The sequence below is a fragment of the Scyliorhinus torazame genome, chromosome 3 (assembly GCF_047496885.1).
Source record: "Scyliorhinus torazame isolate Kashiwa2021f chromosome 3, sScyTor2.1, whole genome shotgun sequence".
Classification (NCBI taxonomy): Eukaryota; Metazoa; Chordata; class Chondrichthyes; order Carcharhiniformes; family Scyliorhinidae; genus Scyliorhinus; species Scyliorhinus torazame.
Window position 1 is genome coordinate 72,630,524 of NC_092709.1, and position 24,624 is coordinate 72,655,147.

At 50.1% G+C, this 24,624-nt stretch overlaps 1 protein-coding gene across 1 annotated transcript in view; it reads right to left on the bottom strand.

Moving 5' to 3' along the window:
* Positions 1-24,624, bottom strand: part of LOC140408511 (tryptophan 2,3-dioxygenase-like) — an 89,308-nt gene that overhangs the window by 8,080 nt on the left and 56,604 nt on the right. The window contains exons 7-11 of the mRNA XM_072495797.1: positions 18,129-18,236; positions 10,277-10,388; positions 6,286-6,343; positions 3,619-3,698; positions 3,443-3,533 (exon numbers count right to left, since the gene is read on the bottom strand). Coding sequence (XP_072351898.1) covers positions 3,443-3,533; positions 3,619-3,698; positions 6,286-6,343; positions 10,277-10,388; positions 18,129-18,236 — 449 coding nt within the window. The remainder of the gene's footprint in view (positions 1-3,442; positions 3,534-3,618; positions 3,699-6,285; positions 6,344-10,276; positions 10,389-18,128; positions 18,237-24,624) is intronic.

The window sequence follows — 24,624 nt, forward strand, 5'->3', positions numbered from 1 at the left end:
CCTACAGATGCTGCCAGACTTGCTGAGATTTTCCAGCATTTTCCCTTTCGTTTCAGATTCAAGCATCCGCAGTAATTTGCTTTTATCACAGCGCACCTTCTTCTGCCATTGCCAAACCTGAACCCTCCCACCTACTGGCTCCTACTGCCCCCTTTTAATTCTCAGAATCCCTTCCTATCACCCATGACTCCTCAATTGACGTTCTGAACCCACTTCCTCTCTCCAGCCCTTCCCCCAGCCTTGCCTTTTCACTCCTGCACAGAAACTACCCCCCACAGATCCTTCCATCAGGCAGAAGATACAGAAGTCTGAAGAACAGCACATCCAGACACAGGAACAGCTTCTTCCCCACAGATACGAGACTCCTCAACGACTCCCCCTCGGACTGATCTGTTCACTGCAAGAACACTATTCGCGACGTCCTATGCTACTCTTGTTCATGTATTTGCTTTGTTTGGCCATTTGTTCCACACTGAAACCAATCACTGTTTGCCGATGTACCATTTGCCAATGTACTCTGTCGATTATTCTTTTTTTGTCTACTATGGGTACGTACTATATACGTGCCCTTGGCTGCAGTGAAGTACTTTTCACTTTACTTTGGTACATGTGACAATAAATCAAATAAAGTAAAATAAAATCACTTCCCCTCCCTGCACTCCATCACGTCCAGTCCCACCCTCCTGCTGCTTACCAGCTGATCCAGTCCACGACCGTACAGCATCTTTGTCTTTCTCCTAACATCCCAGCTTCCCACCCCATCTAGGCCTCCACACCCACCCTACCTCTTCATTCCTTTCCTTCCTGTCTAATCCGCCTCCCAGCACAGACCATCGCCACCCAACCTTACATATTGTAGCTGTCCATCTGCTGCTTGAAGATCCACCTCCTGCAAATTGAGATCCCATGATTGATGCTCCAACCACCCATTGTTGCATGTGATGTTCCAGAGTCCACAGTCACTGGAGGCTTCCAGCCCCATTTCCACAGGTTGCCCCAGGCCTTCTTCAGGTAAATGCTGACATTTGCACTCCAGATGTGGCGCAATACCTGCAGGTGTCAAATCACACATTCTGACTTCCCTATGGCTCTCTTTCACAACACTGCATCTGCAAGAGGCACTGCAGTAACTCACCAAGGCTCCTTAGACAGCAACTTCCAAACCCATGACCACCACCATCTAGAAGGACAAGAGCAGCAGGTACCTGGGAACCCCACCACCTGGAGGCTCCTCTCCAAGTCACTCACCGCCCTGACTTGGAAATATATCGCCGTTCCTTCACTGTCGCTGGGGCAACTCCTGGAACTCTCTCCCTAACAGCACAGTGGATGCTCCTACTTCAAGGACTGCAGCAATTCAAAAAGACAACTCACCATCACCTTCTGAAGGGCAACTAGGGATGGGCAATAAATGCTGACCTAACCAGCGACGCCACATTCCAGAAATGCATTTTTAATAACTTCACAGATCACTATAGCTCGCAGCTCCACTTATTGTTCTCTCTCCAGGTACCCCCTCGCACCCTGTCTGAACACTGACCTTCACCCTCAGCTTTGTCTTTCTCACAGCCAGGTCTCATAATCGCCCTTCACAAATGTTGCCCTTCCTTCCTTTTCACACAATCCATTTTTCACACTCAGAACTCTTTGCTTGTTCTCCTTACAGGAAATGAGAGTGCAGAACTCTTGAAGAGAGCCTGCGAACATTGGGGGAGGGAAGAGGTGGAGGGGGGGGGGGGGCGGTGTCCATTCAATTATAGCCTCCTTGATGGCCACCTGTGTTCCATTTCCACCTGTTCCATTGGGAAGAAGGTCTTGCTCCTTGCTCCAGACTGCTCCAGATGTCAGGACAGACTTGTCATGAAAGCCTGAGCCTCCTAAGGCTCACGTATGTTGAAAGAACTGATCCTCTTTCTGCAAAACTTGTGCTGGCGGAGGGGAGGTGGGGGGACTCCTCCACTCCATGCTGGATGTCTGGACCCCTCCCTCTGAGGCCCCCTATCTAACCCGGAGTAGCATGTGTCTGCAGAGAAGATTACTACAGCGCTGAATTGTTCCATCTTTGGTTCTGCTCGCAAAATACAGCAGAATCTCACAAGCTGCTCCCCATAAATGCCCCTCCTATGTCACTGATGCCTTGTTTATCAAGGACAGTCAAGCACAGAAGACAGTCAGGTTTCACTGTAGTGGATGGGTTCCCACAACTGCAGGGAGTCACTGGCTGTACATTGTGGTAATCAAGATTCCCTGAGGGTGGCACAGTGGCATTGTGGTTAGCACTGCTGCCTCAAGCACCAGGGACCCAGGTTTAATTCTAGCCTTGGGTGACTGTCTGGGTGGAGTTTGCACTTTCTCCCCTTGTCTGCTTGGGTTTCTTCCGGGTGCTCCGGTTTCCTCCCACAGTCCAAAGATGAGCAGGTTAGATGGATTGGCTTTGCGAAAATTTCCTCTTAATGTCCAAAGGTGAGCAGGTTAGGTGGGGATAGGGCGGGGAGTGGGCCTAAGTAGGGTGCTCTTTTGGAGGGTCAGTGCAAACCTCTGCACTGTAGGATTCTATGATTCTCAGATCTACCTGGAATCTTCATCAACTGAAGGAATTCCACTCACTCAATATTCAGATAGGTGGTGATCATCCATGTCTCAAATGATGTCCTGGGAGCTGTTATCATTCTGTGGCAATCATATCTCCCACAGAATTCATTCCTCCACAGAGAGTCAGTGACTGCCTCCATGGAGCAAGGACTACCCACTGATCACCAGGCTGATGAGTCCTGTCAGTACAACTGGAGTAATATGTGTACAAGGGGGGTTAGCAGTACAAATCATTGGGCTACTCATGCACTTCAGATGCCTCTTCAGATCTGAGAGCACCCCGTCATGATTCTTCAGAATGATTATGGTCGACTGTGCATTGTACTGCATTGTGGAAGAGGAAGATGCAGATCGATAGACACCCTCTTAGGACGAGAAGAAACAGACAAATAAATACAAATGCATCTTATTTGAATAATGGAACAGTTGATACTGTCCTAGTACTTACATTGAAAACTTATCCAACAGTATTGGTGGATAGCTCACAAGACCAACAATATGGTGTGCAGCTGCAGTAGGCAAAGTCAAATCTCACATATTAAGATACAAAGTAGTGCCAGGGTCAACCTTTGAATTCTTTGAACAATTTTAACATAAGTACTGCAGTAAATATATTCAGCTTTTTGTGTCAGCCCAGCTAAGGGCGACAAAGGTCTTTGTAAAGCCTCAAGCTTGTTTGCTTTGGAAAAAGGAAAACCCAAAGGAAAAATTACTTCAGTATTCAAGGGGAGGTCTAAAATTAACCCCAATAATCACCAAACATTTCCATGGAAATTTTCCCAATTTTCCACTGCAACTGGCTGAAGAACAGTGCAAATCCTGTGAATAAATGGCTGTCCTTTAATCCTACCTCATCGTAGCACGTAGATATTGATAGCCAGATGATCGACCGGTACCTGATTTACTTCCAATCATCCTTTGAACCATACAAACATGGTTGTCTTGGAGAAAATAGGAAGAAATTGTAAATTAATGAAAACAAATGCTTGTTTTATTTAAATAAGCCAAGTTTGAATTATAACTTACATCTCCATTTTGACATGAGGGCATCAATATCCATGAGTGAATTCAATAACTGGAATGGCACCTGGAAACGCGGTTCTTCTCTGGAGATAATAGAAGTAGACATTTTTGATTATCTTCCACAGCTTTATCTCCATTGTAAAGTTATTGCAATCTTTTTCCTCTCACCTTTGTTGTTCTGAGGTCTCGGACCATTTCTTGATCAAAGTATCAGCTTCCACCTTCCTGAGATTAATTACCCAGACAGAGACTATTTGGGCCATTGATGAGGATTTTATGGGGAGGTGCAAACCACAACCGGATCTTATAATTATCAGGGAGTTAACGGCCTGAGGTCATGGCTTCAGGCCTTATGTCCACCTCCAAGAACTACCAGCCAAGGAAATTGTTGGCAGCTTTTCAGTTCCAGCCTGCCACTGGGAATGATACACCTGACAGCCTCACCACCCGTCGCTGGTACAATGCCAATAGCGGGAGGAAAAGGCCCATGAGGGCCTCAATTAACCAAAGGGTGGGCTGGGACTGGCCCCTACCCCTCCAGTGGTAAAATTCTAGCAGAAGTGGATAAGAACGTGGCACGGCATCCCCTGCATTGAGCCTGATTTTAAGGCCTGCACTCCTGCCAGAATTTCGCCCGCAAGGAGTTAGTGGGTGATGTTGTAAAATTCTAGCTATTATATTTCTCTTGTTTTTTTGACAGTGCAATTTAAAATTAAATTCACTGCCTCACTCTCCCCCCACAGATATTTATTTTACTTCATACATCCAATTAGTACTAAATCGATATAAAATTAACATCAATCATTGACGGAGTGAAAAACAGTTAGCAGCTTGGCTGCTCATTATCCAACCCTGCCCAAGTTGAAAATTACTTCCAAAAAGTAACCTCTTCCTCACTGCAATGTGTGACAATTAATGGAGGTAATTAACATCTGTATTTAAGCATACCCTCATCGATATCATGTCCTTTTATCTTTGCATAAAGGCAGATTGACTGTGACATGTTCCTCTAAGTGATGGCAATCTGAAGAATGAAACTCTTCTTTACGCTGAAAACACCTTATCAACTTCAACCTCTCCTAAGTTAACATAATATAGGGTGATATCAAAATATATACGCAAAGTAAAACCCTCTGCTACCATGTTTAAGGGTAAACACTTAGAGGGTCCTCCAAACCTCTCATTGTAACTTGTTGAAGCCCTGGCAAAACATTATATACGTCGAATACTTACGCACTGGTTTCCACTAATAATAATAATCTTTATTCTCACACATAGGCTTAAATTAACACTTCAATAAAGTTGCTGTGAAAAGCCCCGAGTCGCCACATTCTGGCGCCTGTTCAGATACACGGAGGGAGAATTCAGAATGCCGAATTCACCAAACAAGCATGTATTTCGGGACTTATGGGAGGAAACCAGAGCACCTGGAGGAAACCCGCTCAGACACAGGGAGAACATGCAGACTCCGCCCAGACAGTGACCCAAGCCGGGAATTGAACCAGGGACCCTGGCGCTGTGAAGCAACAGTGCTAACCACTGTGCTAACGTGCCAGCTACAGCAGATCAGGAGAACCCCAGGAATCAAATAAACCCCTGTTGTTTTTCATTTAACTCCATTCAAGTGGGCAATTCTACTGCACCTTTGCAACACTTTCAGTATTGGTTATACACTGGGATTGCCAACGTGTATGAGACTATGTGTAAGTTGTTGCAGTCAGTGGGCGCTATTCTCCCCCCCCCCCCCACGCCGGGTGGGAGAATCGCCGGGGTGCCGCGCGAATCGCGCCACGCCGCCCTGACCCCGCACACGATTCTCCCATCCCTGGAAACCAGCGGCGCCGCTCGGAGAACCGGCGAGCGGCGATTCTCCGGCCCGGGTGGGCTGAGCGGCCGCTACGACATGACAGGTTCCCGCCGGCACCGTCCACCCCTGGTCGCTGACGGCGGGAACTCTGCGGGAATGCTGGGGGGGCGGCCCGTGGGGGAGGGAGGGGCTCCTTCACCGGGGTGGCCTCCGATGGGGTCTGGCCCGCGATCGGGGCCCACCGATCGGCGGGCCGCCCCCCCCCCCCCCCCCCCCCAGGCCTACCTCCTTCCGTGCGCGGCCCCAGAACACCGGCTCCATGTTGGTGAGGGACCGGTGTGCGTAAGATGTTCCCCGCGCATGCGCAAGATGGCGCGGCCCAACTGCGCATGCGCGGGTTGGCACGGCACCCATTTGGCGCCGCATAAGGACGCTGGAGCGGCGTGAACCGCTCCAGCGCCATGCTGGCCCCCTATGAGGACCAGAATAGGTCGTGCCCAGGCCCTGTTCCCGCCGTCGTGAAACGCGACGGCATTGACGACGGCGCGAACACTTGGCCTCCCTATCGGAGAATCCCCCCAGTGTTTCTTTGGGATGTTCAAACTCTTTTCATTTGCAGTTACCTCCTCCAGCCCTTCTCGAGGTAAGCAGCATTCACAAGGAGCTTACAGAAGGAAATGTAAGTTTACAGCTGCGAGGTTTTCCAGACATTACCCGTGGATATGCAACCATAGGCAATCAGAAGTTTGGTTGAATCAATCTGGACTGGGTTTCAGCACAGGTCTCAGAGGTAAAGGGACAGTAAACTGGTTCACTAACCCATTCAGCTCTTTCCCTGCATGTACTATATTGATTGTACCAACCTGTAAAAGTAGATCATGAGAGCTCCCTGCAGTGCCTTATATGATATTCTCCGTTCACCTAAAGTGAAGAAATGTGCAACTATTAGCCATGTTTGAACCTATGTCACAATAATCAACCTCTGCACATAGGCTTTTGCAAAGGTTAGTGAAATTAAAATATTCGTTCGAAAATGGGGAATATCACCATGAAATAGATTTTAATTCTGCCCAATTGGCAGATACTTGGGTGGCCGAACAGTTAAAATGAGCCAGTTACTTCGCCACTGAAAAGTTGATTTATTTTTCTGATTTAATAGGCAAGTGATGAAGTAGCTCGTTCAAAATCAGCTGGATCCTAATTCAGAGATATTGATAAGGGTCAATGATGACTCTGATTTTACTTTGTTGGACAATGAGGAGCAGCAGTGTTCCTTTAAGGAGATTCCAGCCCTCCTGGAATCTCTTCACCACAGTTAATCAAGAGCTGGCGGGGAGAAATTGGGCAACACAATTCGCTGCAGGTGGGTAGTCATTTTCCAACCACTTTCTGCCATTTCTGGTTAAAATTGTCGTGACCTCGTCCTGTCACAGGTGGGTAGGAGACTGAAAGCAGCCTTCTACTTCTGAAACTCACTGAAATTGATAATTCCACCTCCCCATCCCTATACCACCTCCCCAATGCAGATCCTTCAGCAATGCACCCTAAACTTCTATTAATGGCATTTGGCATCAAGATGGAAAGGAATGTTTGCTTGCTAATCTTGTTTCCAGCAGTTCTACGCCAGGGTTTTTCAAAGTGCGGGTCATGACCCGTGGGTGGGTGTCAGGTAGGTCGCGGAGCGATCAGTTGCAGCGTTCCCGTGGTGGTCTTGATCACGGGAGAAGCGTTGAAGGGCCTCTACTGGCATTTTCATTGCGAATGGCAGCTGCTGGGGCGGCATGTGGTTCAGTGGTTAGCACTGGGACTGCGGCCTGAGGACCCGGGTTCGAATCCTGGCCCTGGGTCACTGTCCGTGTGGAGTTTGCACATTCTCCCTGTGTCTGCGTGGGTTTCACCCCCACAACCCAAAGATGTGCAGGTTAGGTGGATTGGCCATGCTAAATTGCACCTTAATTGGAAACAAAGCTCTAAATTTATTTTTTAAAAAGTGAATGGCAGCTGCTGCCGCCTTTTAATTGAGAAGGAAATGAGGCTGTGTGCAAACCTCCGGCCATAAGTGGCAGCAGTGAGCAGGTCACGGGCCCTGCACATACACTTGACGTCAAGAGCTCTCGGTGTACATGCTTTTGGTACCAAATCACGAAAGAGAGTTTCTTCCATGTTCTAGCTGCTGGCTAGCAAGGCAAGAGGACTGTGAAGATGAATTATTTTCTTACAAGCAAGAGACAGCCAGAGACACAAATAGGCAGAGTTCATACTGGCCATGATCTCACATCGAATCTGCTGGAGAGAGTTGCTCAGAAGTCCAGGGCAGGATGGAGCAGTCATAGTGTTCGCTCTGTACAGAGCTCCAGGTCCTCTGGTTAACAGCCTACAAAGAAGAAACTTTACTCGGGAACAAAGCAGTATAAAGATGATTTCTTGAGGTATGGTTTTGTCAATTGTGCCAGGGCAAAGCCCATGTGTATTATAGGGAAGAACTGGCAAATGAAAGGAGAAGTTTCAGATTTTGAAAGAGAAGAATTGGATGAAAAATTACTTTTGAGGTTGAGACCCCAGAGTCAGTTATTAACTTACAACTGTCTCCAAATGAAAAGATTATGCTGCTGTGCCTGACCTTTGGTTGCACATTAAAAACAAGCCAATAGCCCATGAGGCTGTCAGAATTCTGGAGTAGCATCTCCCAGGAATATCCAGTGCTGAGTAAAATAAGCATTTTGTTGTGATTATCTCTCACACCGAATTACATGTGCAACGTTGGATTTTCCGTTCTCACAAATGTGAAGATGGCACAAAGAAACTGGTTGAACTCGGCATCTGATATACACATAGCACTTTCTTCCTGTGAACCTGATTGCAGTGAGATCATGAGGACTAAGCGGGCTCCTCTTTCATATTAAAGGTAAGCGAACACGGCATGTGCTTCGAAGGTCGGCTGGTGTGGGTCGCGGAGGTTGGCCGGCATAAGTCCCGAAGGCCTGCCGGCATGGGTTCCAAAGGTCGGCCGGTTAGCAAAAGTGGTTCCCAGGAAGAAAAGTTTGAAAAACAGTGTTCTAAGCTATTGTGTAAAGCCACAGAAATGACAATTGATGCAATCTCTGAAAACATTGAGGGAATTGCAATTAGCAAACATATGCAAGTCTGTCATGTGCTAAATAGCACATGGCATTTGAAGAGAGCAGGCCTGATGTCATCCTATTGGCTATGCCTTTCTCCCCTGATGTTGTTCTCTCACTTACATTATTGGTACGTTTACAAGCATAATGAAGTTCACAATACACAAAGAAGAATCATGGCACCAAAGCATATAAAATACATACACTACCATCACAAAATTTAACATACATTCACTTATAATATCAAGAAAGGAAAGATGAGTGTAATAACTTTGGCTCATCAGCTGTGTGTGAAACAACTAACATTTATTTACAACATACTGTCTTACAGAGTCTTGCAGCTTTATGGGCGCCAGTCAGCGTCCAAAATAGATCCGGGGTAAAAGCCCACGCTTGCTAGGGTGAGCTCCCACCCTGGTCCCCAATTGTTTTTTCCAGCTCGTGTGACCCTATCGACTGATCACTCTTTTAAAGTGCCAGATGCCACTGGGGAGAGTGGTAACACTGGGGGCGGGTTGACAGGGGTGAGGAATGCAAGGAACAATGGGAATGAGGAAAAGATTGTCTGAGGTTAAAAGTTATGACTGTCTGGGACAGGTTTAGATGCTGTCTTGGGGCTGAGGCCATGCTGTTCGGGGCATATTTAAGGATCTGTCCTGAGGCTGTATGGGCCATGTTCAAGAAGTCTGCATGGCACATATGTGTTGGTCCTGGTCACAGGTTGGGAGACCTATCTGGGCAGTGACAGTCATGTACAGAATTGTGTGTAGGGCATGGTCAGTCAATTAAGGCATTTGGTATTTGGAATTTGAAACATGGTACTGGAAACAGAGGGCACAGTAACATGAATAGGATTCTGGGGGGATGGGGGTTGCATCGGAGTTGGCCGCAGGGGGGTTTCCACGCTGCCCAAAGGGCTGCCGCGCAGTCGGGTCGTAAGCGTGGGCGTTTCGGGAGGCCATATCCAGGAAGCTGGCAAGTGTCTCTTTCTGGTACCACCATAACCTCAACCTCTACCACTGTATACCGTGAGACCACCACCCCCGCCGGACTCTTTTTTTTAACAGGGGGTGAATGTGGGAGTCGGTATTAGGGGTATTACGGTACCCAGGTTGATGCTATACGGTACCCAGGTTGATGCAGGGCTGAAAGGGGTTTAGGTGGCATGGAGTGGGGTCAAGTTCACACCAGAGGCAGCCTGAAATTTGCTTGTTCAGTTCCTGGGAGCACCCTTTCTCCTTTTCACCAACAGGTGAATTGTGGTAGTCGGTATTAGGGGTATTACGGTACCCAGGTTGATGCTGTAAGATCATTGGTGTGGGAGGTACCTGAGACAGGAAGATCATTGGTGAAGCCTGCCTGCTGGCTCCGCCCAGTAAGGCGGAGTATAAGAGTCTGTGTCTCCCTAGCAGCTGCATTCTGTACCTGCGCTGCTGGGGGAAACATCTAGTCCAATAAAGCCTTCAATTCTCATCCAATCTCGCCTCTGGAGTCATTGATCGAGCATCATGAATATACTGTTACATCTGCTCCTGGTGCCTCCAATTGTGTCACTGACCTGGAGAATTTTAACTCCACAGCTTCCCAGATAGGATTAAAATCAACCCATGGCACAAGGTCACAGAACCCCAACTGATAGTCTGTCCCAAAATTTACTCAATCTTGTGTTTTCTCATTATTTCCAGCTTTGGCGGAAATACATTCTCTTTTCGTATTCTACAATTTTTGTCCCTACCTTTGCTCAACAGATGCTCATGACGTTTTTCATCGAACAATGCTGTGAGTGTTTCCTTGTCTCTGTTAAGCTCACACAGCATATCTTCCTTCGCCTCAGATGCAGGCTTTGACTTTTGCAAAACAAAAAGATTGTGCAATATTTACTATTTGAAGATTGTATACACTTAATACTCTCCAAATCATTTATCTTCTATTAACTGCAAATATACATTTATTGTATAGTTTCTGATGTAGAGCCTCCTATGAAATTGTAACACCACAAATCATAACACCACAAAATGCATTTATACAATAATCTGATTGTTAAAAATATTACTGAACATATTTAACCTACAACCACCTTTCCAGATTTTCAACTGTATCTCTGTGTGCATTTTAAAAATCCTTTGTTGGCCCCCTGCCCCCAATGCTAGTGCAGGCCACAATCTCACTAATACCCAAAAAAGATAAAGACCTGACGGAATGTGGATCATATAGACCCATTGTACTGCTGAACGTGGATGCGAAAATACTCGCAAAGGTCCTGGCCAAAAGGCTGGAGTGCTGCGTACCAGAGGTGGTCGCAGAGGACTAAATGGCCTTTGTCAAGGGTGGGCAGCCCACAACGAACATCAGGCGGCTGCTGAATGTGATAATGACCCCCCCCCCTCCCGCCCCCCCACCGGGAGAGAACACCAGAGGTGATCGTCTCCCTGGGCGCAGGAAAGGCCTTTGACAGAGTCAAATGGAGCTACCTCCTCGAGGGACTGGAACGGTTTGGGCTGGGAGCGGGATTCACCGCCTGGTTGAAGCTCCTGTACAACGCTCCCAAAGCGAGTGTCCGAACTAACACCACCAGCTCTGAATACAGAGAGGAACAAGGCAGGGCTGCCCCCTGTCCACATTCTTGTTCGCGCTAGCGATTGAACCCCTGGCGATAGCCCTGCGGGACCCAGAAAGCTGGAAAGGAATCCGGAGAGGAGACAGAGAGCACAGAGTCTCACTCTATGCAGATGACTTGCTCCTCTGTGTCTCGAAGCCACAGGAGGGACTGAAGGCAATACTGCAAACACTGAAAAAGTTTGGAACCTTCTCGGGCTACAAACTTAAACTGGGCAAAAGCGAGGCATTCCCAGTGTAGCGCACAAAGACTCACGAGAGACGAATAGAGATGAAGTTGATGAGGCTTTATTAAGCGTGACTTGTTCCCCGCAGTTCAGTAACAGACTGGCCTGCGGGGGAGAACTCCTGGTTCTTATACTCCGCCTTCAGGGCGGAGCTAGAGGTCAACAGCCAACCAGGGCCCGGGATCTGTCAGCCAATGACATCACGGCTTCACAGTCCCACATGACCCCTAATGCAAACTACCACATTCACCCCTTGTTAAAAATGAACCCGGCGGGGTGGTGCTTCGCATGGTGGTAAGAGTTTACAAGGCTGGTCCTGGGAGGAAAACTTTTGCATGTCATCACAGTATGTACAGGGTTTTTTTTTGTTTTGCACTATTTACAGTGGTCGTAAGGGGGAAAAGAAAAAAAGTTCTTGTTAAAGTCCACAACATTGTAGTGTTACATCCATGCCACGAGTCGGTCGGGCGGTCTGGTCGTCCTTGTCGATCGCCTCGGCCCCGGTGGTGGTGCTTGTTCCCGTGTTGTCGTCTCCGGGAGCCTTACGGTTTCTGCTTCAGCTTCACTTCTGGTCGGACCTGGGAGGAGGACCGATCCTCCCGGGAAGGGGGCGGTGGCGGGGTGCGCCGGTGGCAGGGAGGGGATGATTGGTGTTGGGGGGGTGTGCGTGTTGCCGGCGGGCGCCAGATCTCGCAGGGAGGCCGTGTCCTGTCGGCCGTCGGGGTACTCCATGTAAGCGTACTGCGGGTTCGCGTGGAGGAGGTGAACCCTCTCGACCAACGGGTCCGACTTGTGCGCCCGCACATGTTTTCGGAGCAAGATGGGTCCTGGGGCCGCCAGCCAGGTCGGCAGCGACGTTCCAGAGGACTTCCTGGGGAAGACAAGGAGGCGCTCATGAGGCGTTTGGTTAGTGCTAGTACACAGTAGCGACCGGATGGAGTGGAGAGCGTCTGGGAGGACCTCCTGCCACCGTGAAACTGGGAGGTCCCTGGACCGTAGGGCCAGTAGGACGGTCTTCCAGACCGTGCCGTTCTCCCTCTCTACTTGCCCGTTCCCCCGGGGGTTGTAGCTGGTCGTCCTGCTGGAGGCTATACCATTGCTGAGCAGGAACTGGCGCAGCTCGTCACTCATGAAGGAGGACCCCCTGTCACTGTGGACGTATGCGGGGCAACCGAACAGTGTGAATATGGTGTTAAGGGCTTTAATGACTGTGGCCGCTGTCATGTCAGGGCAGGGGATGGCGAAGGGGAAACGGGAGTACTCGTCCACCACATTCAGGAAGTATGTGTTGCGGTCGGTGGAGGGGAGGGGCCCTTTGAAATCCAGACTAAGGCGTTTAAAGGGACGGGAAGCCTTGATCAGGTGCGCACCATCCGGCCTGAAAAAGTGCGGTTTGCACTCTGCGCAGATGTGACTGTACGGACCTACTCCACAGAGTAGGGGAGGTTGCGGGACTTTATAAAGTGGTAGAACCGAGTGACCCCCGGGTGGCAGAGGTCCTCGTGGAGGGTTTGGAGGCGGTTAATTTGTGCGTTGGCACATGTGCCGCGGGATAGGGCATCGGACGGCTCGTTCAGCTTTCCGGGACGGTACAGGATCTCATAGTTGAAGGTGGAGAGCTTGATCCTCCACCTTAAGATCTTGTCGTTTTTAATTTTGCCCCGCTGTGCATTATCGAACATGAAGGCTACCGACCGTTGGTCCGTGAGGAGAGTGAATCTCCTGCCGGCCAGGTAATGCCTCCAATGTCGCACAGCTTCCACTATGGCTTGGGCTTCCTTTTCCACTGAGGAGTGGCGGATTTCTGAAGCGTGGAGGGTTCGGGAGAAAAAGGCCACGGGTCTGCCCGCTTGGTTAAGGGTGGCCGCTAGAGCTACATCGGAGGCGTCGCTCTCGACCTGGAAGGGGAGGGACTCGTCGATGGCGCGCATCGTGGCCTTTGCGATATCCGCTTTGATGCGGCTGAAGGCCTGGCAAGCCTCTGTCGACAGAGGGAAGGTCGTGGTCTGTATTAGGGGGCGGGCCTTGTCTGCGTACTGGGGGACCCACTGGGCGTAATATGAAAAGAACCCCAGGCAACGTTTTAGGGCTTTTGAGCAGTGAGGGAGGGGAAATTCCATGAGGGGGCGCATGCGTTCGGGGTCGGGGCCTATTATCCCATTGCGCACTACATATCCCAAGATGGCTAGCCGGTTTGTGCTGAAAACGCACTTGTCCTCGTTGTATGTGAGGTTCAAGGCTTTAGCGGTCTGGAGGAACTTTTGGAGGTTGGCGTCGTGGTCCTGCTGATCGTGGCCGCAGATGGTTACGTTGTCGAGATACGGGAACGTGGCCTGCAACCCGTGTTGATCAACCATTCGGTCCATCTCTCGTTGGAAGACCGAGACCCCGTTTGTGACGCCAAATGGGACCCTTAGGAAGTGGTATAATCGCCCGTCTGCCTCGAAGGCTGTGTACTTGCGGTCACTTGGGCGGATGGGGAGCTGATGGTAGGCGGACTTGAGGTCCACGGTGGAGAAGACCTTATATTGGGCAATCCGATTGACCATGCCGGATATGCGGGGGAGAGGGTACGCATCTAGTTGTGTGTACCTGTTGATGGTCTGGCTATAGTCTATGACCATCCTTTGCTTCTCCCCTGTCTTTACTACTACCACCTGTGCTCTCCAGGGACTATTGCTGGCCTGGATTATGCCTTCCTTCAGTAGCCGCTGGACTTCGGACCGAATGAATGTCCGGTCCTGGGCGCTGTACCCTCTGCTCCTAGTGGCGACGGGTTTGCAATCCGGGGTGAGGTTTGCAAACAAGGATGGGGGCTCAACCTTGAGGGTTGCGAGGCCGCAGATAGTGAGTGGGGGTATTGGGCCGCCGAATTGGAAGGTTAGGCTCTGCAGATTGCACTGGAAGCCTAATCCCAGTAATGTGGGCGCGCAGAGTTGGGGAAGGACGTAGAGCCTGTAGTTTTTAAACTCCCTCCCTTGCACCGTTAGGGTTACTATGCAGAAGCCTTTAATCTGTACGGAGTGGGATCCTGCAGCTAGGGAAATCTTTTGCGCACTGGGACGGATGGTCAAAAAACAGCGTCTTACCGTGTCGGGGTGGATGAAGCTTTCTGTGCTCCCGGAGTTGAGCAGGCATGGTGTCTCGTGGCCGTTTATCAGCACCGTTGATGTCGTCGTCTGGAGCGTCCGGGGCCGTGCTTGGTCCAGCGTCATTGAGGCCAGACGTGATCGTAGTGCTTGAGCGTCTTCCTCGAACCCTGTGGAGCCGTCGACACTGGGGTCCGTTGTTGCCGTCCAAGATGGCGGCGGGGGTGAACAAAATGGCCGCCCCCATGCATCGCACATGGCTGGGGGTCACAAGATGGCTGTGGGGGTGGACAAAATGGCCGCCCCCATGCGTCGCACAGGGCTGGGGGGTCCCAAGATGGCGGCGCCCCTCCTCCCCTCGTGGTGGCCGGGACCCAAAATGGTGGCGCCTGCGGGTCGCACATGGGGCGCTGGGGGGGTTGGGGAGCGTTTGAAACGCGCAGGACTCCTTGTTCTCCGGGGACAGCGGTGGCCGGGACCCAAAATTGCTGCGCTTGCGGGTCGTACATAGGGCACTGGGGGGGTTGGGGAGCGTTAGAAACACGCAGGACTGCTTCTTCTCCTGGGACAGCGGCGACCTCCCGGGACCGGCACACAGCCGCGAAATGGCCCTTTTTCCCGCAGCTCTTGCAAATCGCTGCGCGGGCCGGGCTGCGCTGCCGGGGGTGTTTCGCCTGGCCGCAGAAATAGCAGCGGGCTCCCCGGGATGACTTGGAGTCTGAACCGCGCAAGCCTGTGGGGTTGGGGGGGGGGGGGCGGTTGTCGCGACGGGGGTCCTCAGAGCCCAAGGGGCTGCCGCGCGGTCGGGGCCGTACGCGCGGGTGTTTCGTGCGGCTACATCCAGGGAGGCTGCAAGGGCCCGTGCCTCTGAGAGTCCCAGCGACTCTTTTTCCAAAAGTCTTTGGCGGATTTGGGGAGAGTTCATACCTGCGACAAAAGCATCGCGCATCAACATGTCCATGTGTTCAATCGCGTTTACCGGCGGGCAGCTGCAGGCCCGTCCCAAAATTAGCAGCGCGGCGTAGAATTCGTCCAGCGATTCTCCGTGACTTTCCCGTCTCATTGCGAGTTGGTAGCGTGCGTAGATCTGGTTCACTGGGCGAATATAGATGCTCTTTAGTGCTGCGAACGCCGTCTGGAAATCCTCTGCGTCTTCGATGAGAGGGAAAATTTCCGGGCTTACCCTCGAGTGCAGGACCTGTAGTTTCTGGTCTTCTGTGACCCGGCCGGGGGCCATTCTGAGGTAGGCCTCGAAACAAGTCTGCCAGTGTTTGAAAACTGCTGCTGAGTTCACTGCGTTGGGGCTGATCCTCAGGCATTCCGGGATGATCCTGAGCTCCATAGTCCTTTAAGCACGCTTAATAAATTGTAGCGCACAAAGACTCACAAGAGACGAATAGAGATGAAGTCGATGAGGCTTTATTAAGAGTGACTTGTTCCCCGCAGTTCAGTAACAGACTGGCCTGCGGGGGAGAACTCCTGGTTCTTATACTCCGCCTTCAGGGCGGAGCTAGAGGTCAACAGCCAACCAGGACCCGGGATCTGTCAGCCAATGACATCACGGCTTCACAGTCCCACATGACACCTAATGCATACTACCACACCCAGTGAACCCAAACGGGGGAGGGACAGAGCTGAAGGGGCTCCTGTTCAAAACGGCCCAGAACAGATTCCGTTACCTGGGGATCCAGATAGCCAGAGACTGGACACAGATCCACAAGTGGAACCTGATCAGCCTGGTGGAGGATGTAAGAAAAGACCTTCAATGGTGGGGCTCACTCCCACTCTCCCTGGCGGGAAGAGTGCAGATGATGAAGGTGAACATACTGCCAAGGTTCCTCTTCCTGTTTAGATCCATCCCGATCTTCATCCCCAAGGCCTTTTTCCAAAACATAGACAGGCTAATCATGGCATTTGTGTGGGGGGGGGCAAGAACCCGAGAATTCCCAAACCGACACTGCAAAGAGGGAAAGTCAGAGAGGGCCTGGCTCTACCAAACCTACAATACTACCACTGGGCAGCAATGGCAGAAAAAGTGAGGGGATGGGTACAAGAACCCGACACAGATTGGGTACAAATGGAGGAGGCATCCTGTAAAGGAGAACCCTGCAGACCCTGACCACAGCAGCACTTCCATCCTCCTCAACAAGATACACAACAAGCCCAGTGGTAGCGGCCACGCTAAGAACATGGACCCAGCTGAGACAGCACTTTGGGATAACCAAAATGTCCCTTATGGCCCCCATCTGTGGCAATCACAGATTCCCCCCAGCCATGCTAGATACCACCTTCAAAAGATGGAGGCGGGATGGGGGCACACTGACGGTCGGGGACTTCTACGTAGGGCACAGACTGGTGGCACTGGACAAACTGACGAGGAAGTGGAAACTAGCAAGAGGACAGGAATTGAGACACCTCCAAATAAAGCACTTCCTCTGCAAAGAGACAGTAGGGTACCCCAGGGCCCCAGAAAGCACACTACTAGAGGACCTGATAGGCACAAGCAGCGAGAAGGGGGGGCTATGTGGAATATATGGACAGCTACTGGAGAGAACCCGAACACAACTAGACGGGACCAGACAAAAATGGGAGGACGAACTGGGGACAGCGATAGGATGGGGACTCTGGAGCGAAGCACTGAGCAGGGTGAGCTCCACCTCCTCCTGCGCAGGGCTAAGCCTAATGCAGCTCAAAGTGGTGCACAGAGCGCACCTGACCAGAACCCGAATGAGCAGGTTCTTCCCGGAGGTGGAGGACAAATGTGAACTTTGCCAGAGGGGCCCAGCCAACCACACCCATATGTTTTGCGCTTGTCCCAAACTTGCTGGGTTCTGGACAGACTTCTCCGAGGCAATGTCCAAGGTTGTGGGAGTGAGGGTGAAGCCATGCCCAATAGCGGCAATCTTCGGGGTATCGGAGCAGCCAGAGCTACACATGGGGAAAGGGGCCAATGCCCTTGCTTTCGCTTCTCTAATCGCACTCCGGAGAATCCTGCTCGGCTGGCGATCGGCAGCACCACCCACAGCTGCAGACTGGCTCGCTGACCTCTCGGAATTTCTCCACCGGGACAAGATTAAGTACGCCACCCGAGGGTCAGAGGAAGGCTTCCTGGATACTTGGGGGCAGTTCGTCGGCCTGTTCCAAAACCTGTTCGAGGCCAGCAACGAGGAGTAAGTGAGGGAAGAAAAAAAGAAGAAGAACCAAAGGACTGTGCAACCCGGGGGCGGGATCGGTCAGCAAAATGTACATGCAGTTAAGTCAAATGAAGGACAAAACAAACCTCTCTGTAAAACAAAGCAAATTAGCGCGGGCAAGAAAATGTAATGTACATAAGTAACAACTGTTTATTAATTTGAGAAAAGCCAATTAAAAAAAATTCAAAATAAAAAATCCTTTGTTGGGATGTGGATGCTGCCGGTAATACCAGCATTTATTGTTCTGAATTATTTGCTCTTAAGAATGTGATGGTGAGCTGCCTTCTTGACCACTGCAGTCCGTGTGGCATAGACACCCACGAAGGGAGTTCCAGGGTTTATGTCACTTTTGCAAAATGCTTTTCGAAGAAAGACTAAACAATGTACACTTTGCTTTATTGACAAATGTATGAATATATATTTCACTGCTATGCTGATTTCAATTTGATTATGCTGATTACCTGGATATCTGCAATTTCCTCATTCAGTCCTTCATCAGTGTTGTTTTTCAGTTTACCCCAGAAATCAAATCCATCAGGATCAAGTCCAGGGGTTCTCTCCAGCCATTGCTTAAAACAAAATTAAAGAACATGAGTCACTTCCCTTTCCCACCCTCAACGCTAATGATTAATGAGCCCATGTTCGCAAACTGGAAGGTGCAGTGAATGATTTTCAGGGAGAATGCTTAATGAACATTGTAATGTTCTTGTCGGATGTCTTGATTTATATTGCAAGAATACTTGTAGCTCAAGCTCTAAACGATTTATTAACATTAACCGTGGGTCAACTATATACAAAACAACAGATGAATAACAGTATGATTATGCACAAGCAACCTCTCTCTTCCAGTTCTTCAGTCAGTCTGAGGTCACCTGACTCTAACATTCACTTATATACTCATGAGACTCTTCGTGGTCAGTTGGTGAATTCAACATAACCATGAGATCACCACAAGCGCAATTTCTCAACTATGGTCTATTTGATAGCCCTCCCACTGCTAAGTAAGGGTATAGGTCCAGAGACTTAAGCACAACAATCTAAGCCAAGGGTTTTTAAACTGGGGTCCATAGACCCAGGGAGTCCATGGGAGCCTCTCAGGAGGTGATCAGCAAGACAGAATCATTTGTAGAAGTTGAAAAATGCTGCAGAACTGTTTGTCCAATTAGTGGCTGGCATCTGGACGAGTTGGCAACAGCACAAAACTGAAATCTCTATATCAGGATAAGTGTGGAGAGCAAAGAGAGAGGAAGAGCAGAACTCAGCACAAGGGATTGGAGCGGGACTTGAAGTAGGGGGAGCTGGGGACTGGAGTCTGCCTGAGAGTGGGGTGCCAGAGTGGGCTTTGGAGTTGGGGACCAGAGTGGGCCTCGGACAGAGGACTCAAGCGAGCCTCAGAGCAAGGGGCCAGAGTGGGCGGCGTCGGAGTGGGAGGACATGAGCGAGCTTTGGAGTGGGGTACTCACAGAATCATAGAATGTACAGTGCAGAAGGAGGCCATTCAGCCCATCGAGTCTGCACCGGCCCTTGGAAAGAGCACCCTATCCAAGCCCACACCTCAACCCTATCCCCGTAACAGAGTAACCCTGCCTAAACTTTTTAGACATTAAAGGCAACTTGGCATGGCCAATCCACCTACGGTAGCGAGTGGATGGCACTGTTATTTCACAGCGCCAGCATCCCATGTTCGATTCCCGGCTTGGGTCACTGTCTGTGCGGAGTCTGCATGTGTCTGCATGTGTTTCCTTCAGGTGCTCCGGTTTCCTCCCACCAGTCCCAAAAGACGTGCTGTTAGGAAATTTGGGCATTCTGAATTCTCCCTCTGTGTACCCAAACAGGCGCCAGAATGTGGTGAATAGGGGCTTTTCACAGTAACTTTATTGAAGTGTTAATGTAAGCCTACTTGTGAGAATAAAGATTATTATTCTTAACCTGCACATCTTTGGACTGTGGGAGGAAACCGGAGCACCCGGAGGAAACCCACGCAGACACAGGGAGAACGTGTATGATTCCGCACAGACAGTGACCCAAACTGGGACTCGAACCTGGGACCCTGGAGCTGTGAAGCAACTGTGCTAATCACTGTGCTACCGTGCCATCCAGACTCAAGCTGGCCTCGGAGCAGGGAGCTGGAGCCCCCCTCTGAGCAGGGGGGAGTGCCAAAGTGGGCCTCAGAGCAGGAGAAAGAGGAGTGAGAGAGGGGAATGAGTGTGTTGAGAGATGCAAAGGTCCTTCCTGTTTATTCCCTTATTTTCCCTTCATTTTATTTTGCTGTTGCACTTTTGATCTTTGGATGATTCATGGAAATCGCACTTTAAGGCAAGGAGCCTGTAAGAAGTCTGTACCTATAATTCAAACAGAAGAATCCAGAAGGCTATTCTGGCCACCATCAGTGAGGACTCAGTTTGATTGATTGGCTGGTGGCCAATCAATTGGCCCAAAAGGCTGTTCTCTGTCTGGTAACAGGTGGTGATTGGATCTGATCCCACCGATATGTTTTTCAGAGTCCCAAGGCTTGAGTTTGGTTTCAGTTTTTATGCTGGCAACCCGGTGAAGAGATCCAACTAACTCTCTCCAAAAAGAATCCAGCTAATTCTCTCCAGAAGGCTACTGTGAGGGCTGACTCTCTCTCCAGCAAGCCTCTTGCTGCTGTTCTCTGGAGACTGCAGAGGCCTGAAGACAAACCATGAGCTGAAAGGCAAAGTTTGATGAGCAATAAAGTGCCTCTCCAGAAAGATAGATGCCTGAACACGGACCTCGAGCTGAAGGCCCAGTTTTAAAGGCAGCCTGATCTTTCAACTTCGCCCAGCGACCACAGCCAGCCTCCGGGCGCTGCCCCCCCCCCACACTTCACCCAACTTACCTTTTCTGGGGATCCCCCCATACTCCACCTTTTATGGGGTAAGGTACCCCTGAGCCCAACCCCTGGCACGGACAACCTGGCACCTGAGCATCTTGGCACTCCCAGCTTGGCACCATGGCAGTGCCTCTGTCTGCCTGGCAGTGCCATGGTGTCCATGTGCCGGTGGGAGTGCTAGAGTGCTACTCTGCCCAATGCCTGACCACCCGTTTCTGCGGACCAATGCTAAACGGCCTCCTGCTGAGGTCTCCCAGGCGGAGCCGGTGAATCCAGGGCCCTGGGAGAACACGGCGAGGATATATTTAAATGAGTCTAATGGATAGTTTAAATATGCACATCTGGATCACGCCTTAGAGAGCGAGATCCAGATCACGACATTTCATGAGATTCCGTTGAATCTCATGAGAAGTTTTGAGCGTCGCAAATCTCATGAGAGGTCTTTTGCGAAATTCAAAGGCCTCGCCACGACACCAAGTCTGATGCGACGAAGCAGCTGAATCACACCCATTAAAAACATTGGGCTGAATTCTCTGTTTGGGAGACTAAGTCCCTCTGCTGGCGTGAAAAGGTGGTGTTTCACGCCAGGAAAACTGGCGCAAAATGGCCACCGATTCGCCGTTTTGCTGGAGGCTAGCAGCGTAGAGCTCCCAGCATTTCCGGGTCCGTGGGCGTGCATGCGCACGGCGGTGGCCTGCGGCGGCCGCGCCGTGCTGCATGGCGGACTCAGCCCCCGGACCCGGACCACAAAAATAGTACACCCCTTCGGCCGCTCGTGCGTCCCGGACCGCCCGCCCACAGTGCTCCCAACCCCGAATGAAGCCCCCTCTGCCTGCAGATCGGCCTTCCCCTGATTGTGGCGGCGCTGGACTGGGTCTGCAGCCGCCACGCTAAGTTCACGACAGGTGAGACCACACGTGTCCCACGCCGTCGGGAACTCGGCCGGTCGGGGACAGAGCATCGCCGGGTGGGCCTCAGGCAGTGGCCTGAAGCCGTGGGATGCGCGGCGCGGCGTACCCCAACAGTATGCCGCTTCCAGGGGGCAGAGCATTGTGAAACTGGCACCGCCCCCAATTTTGGCATCATCGGGGATTCTCCGCCCCTCGTCGAACGTGATTTCGGCGTCAGGGAGCAGAGAATCCAGCCCATGAGATCTAAGCGTAACCTGCCTCAACCTGCCTCGAACCCACCCACTTCTGCTTTTAACAGAAGTCTGGGCAGACAACTAACCTACTTACACATTGGTGCACCTCATTTAAATAGTTTAGTAATATTGCCGACCTCAAAAGCCATCACAATTTTCAATTTTCCACTATCCAGCTATGTTTCCAAGCCCTCAGGCTTTCAAGCTTAGGATAGGCATGGACCAGAATAGGCAAGAGCCTTTCCAGCATTGCTTGTGGGCCAGGAGGAACATAAAGCTACCTCTAAACATTTTACATCATATTTTATGCCACACCTCTGCCCCCTGACTGCAATATGATGTCAGAATGGCATGATGTACGACTGGTTTCAAAAGGTGTGCACCTGGCGAGCAGAACTCCAGGGGGATCTCGGAGTTGAGTGCACTCAAGCTAGTGCAGCACTCGTGGCATGGCTCCATGATTCAGCGGGGAAAGGGGGCAAGGGGATCACAGGCATAGTCTGACTCGCAGCGTATTTGAGGCAGCCTTCTGGTGTGGGGCCACTGGCTTCTTTGAAGGCTTGTAGAAAGGGAAAGTAAGGGATGGTGTGGCGGGGAGGGGGGGGCGGGGGCAGTCAGAACAGACTGAACGTTCCACGCAATCACCGGGAATGGGGGTGCTTATGGAGGAGAGATGTAGACAAGGGAAAGACTAGTGGAGAAACATGTCAATGATCAGTACCCCACTGCAGCTGAGCCCATTCAGCTTGAGCTCAGTTGACAAGCTTGGAATCAGACTGGTCATGCAATTCTGTGGGAGTGCCAATGATTCCTGCACCTCTGCACCTCTTGGTGCACTGACTTCCAAATTCAATGACTACTATGGTGTGGCTGAACTATTACCTGACTGGCAAGCAACTATATGCCCTTGGAAAGGTGGCCATGGAACGTTGCCCATGGATAGCGCTCCTAATCCTTGGCTCTGTGCTGAAGTGCTTATTCACATGTGCCCCCCATAGGCCAAGCTGAGCACCTTGGAATGAAGGTTAGGACAATGCCTACACCTGAGATGAGACCTCAGGATGCAGTCGAATAGCCAGTGGGTCATGTGGTGTGTGGCGGGGACAATGTGGGGTCTTTCCCAACCAGCATGCGAACTCGAGACTGGGCATCAATATTGTGGCCAGGACATGAGTCAATGAGAGTTGAGAGGCAGCTGCAGATGATGAATGGTCCTTAGGAGACAAATGTTAATCATCAAGTCTCTCTCTTTCATACTGCAGTGAGGAGACCGTCAGGAACATGGAGCCTGGTGATCTCGCCGTCTGCCTGCTCGCTCATAGGCAAGAGAGAAAATGCCAACGGTGGGGCAGAACCATCCAGAACAAAGGGGTAGCAAAGCATGTTCTGTACGTAGAGGATGAACCACAGAAAGCCGTTGCTCGGAGGTGCCTCAGTAAATGTAGGGTCTATAGACGGTGCCTAAAATCCATGTAGATCTCCAAGAACTAGTGTTGCCAAAGACTGCTCAGGTCCAGAGAACTAGTTAGTCACATCTGCCACCGGCTGCAGAGTTTGGCGCCCACGGGGACTTGGAGTGCACACACTGCCTGTGTCACTGAAAGTGACTGACTTGCTCTTTCCAGGGCTCCACAGGTGATCTCCGTGGTATTGCGCAAGCCTCCACACACAAGTGCATCCAGGGGGTATGGTGAGTTGCACATGAGGTACCAGTGGGAGGTTATTTGGGAATAAGGAAAACTCAAGCTAAAATCTAAAAACATTTTATTGGCCTGGACTACTTTAATGATGTAGTTAAATTTTGTCAATCATGTCACACATGTCAAGTGATGGGGAAACCTCAAGCAGTGATAAAACCAGCGCCCTTAATACCCATTCCAGCACTTGAGGAACCTTTTATTTGGGTCCTAATTGATTGCATAGGACCACTTCCTAAAACGAAAAGTGGGAATCAATATCTTTTGACGATAATGGATGTGTCGACTAGGTTTCCAGAGGCCATTCCAGTACGTAATATCACAGCTAAAAAGATTGTAGAGGAGTTATTTAAATTCTTTACTCGATATGGACTACCCCACAGAAATACAATCGGATCAAATTTTATCTCAAGGTTATTCAAAGAAGTTATGGATAGCTTAGGAATAAAACAATTGAAATCAACTGCGTACCATCCAGAATCGCAGGGACCGTTAGAAAGGTGGCATCAGACATTAAAGACAATGTTGGGGGCTTATAGTCAAGATTATCCAGAGGATTGTGATAAAGGAATTCCATTCGTACTGTTTGCAATTAGGGATGCACCTAATGAGTCAACCAAATTCAGTTCTTTTGAACTAATTTTTGGTCATGAGGTAAGAGGACCACTTAAATTGATTAAGGAAAAATTGGTGAGAAATCGGAAATTATATTATTGGATTACATGTCAAATTTTAGGGTACGATTAAATAGAGCAGGTAAATTGGCTAGACAACATTTAAAGGTTGCACAAAATGTGATGAAACGGGTAGCGGACAAGAAGTCCAAAGTTCGTAGTTTTGCCAGTGGAGATAAAGTTTTAGTCTTGTTACCAGTGGTAGGTGAACCTTTAAAAGCCAGGTTTTGTGGACCTTATCAAATTGAAAGGAAATTAAGTGAGGTGAATTATGTGGTTAAAAACGCCAGATAGAAGGAAACCTCACCATGTGTCAAATATGCTTAAAAGGTACTTTGAAAGGGAAGGAGAGAAAAGGAGGAAGTTTTAATGGTTCTAACGCAAAGTGACGAACCAAATCCAGATGACTGTGAATTTGACATACATCAAATTAAATTGGAAAACGAGGATGTTCTTAAAAATTGGGATAAATTGTTGAGTTACCTTCCAGAGGAAAAACGGACTGACCTGAAAGAGTTATTGGTATCGCATGGGCACATTTGTGGAGATAAATTGGCAAGTACTAAAATGGCTATACATGATGTAGAT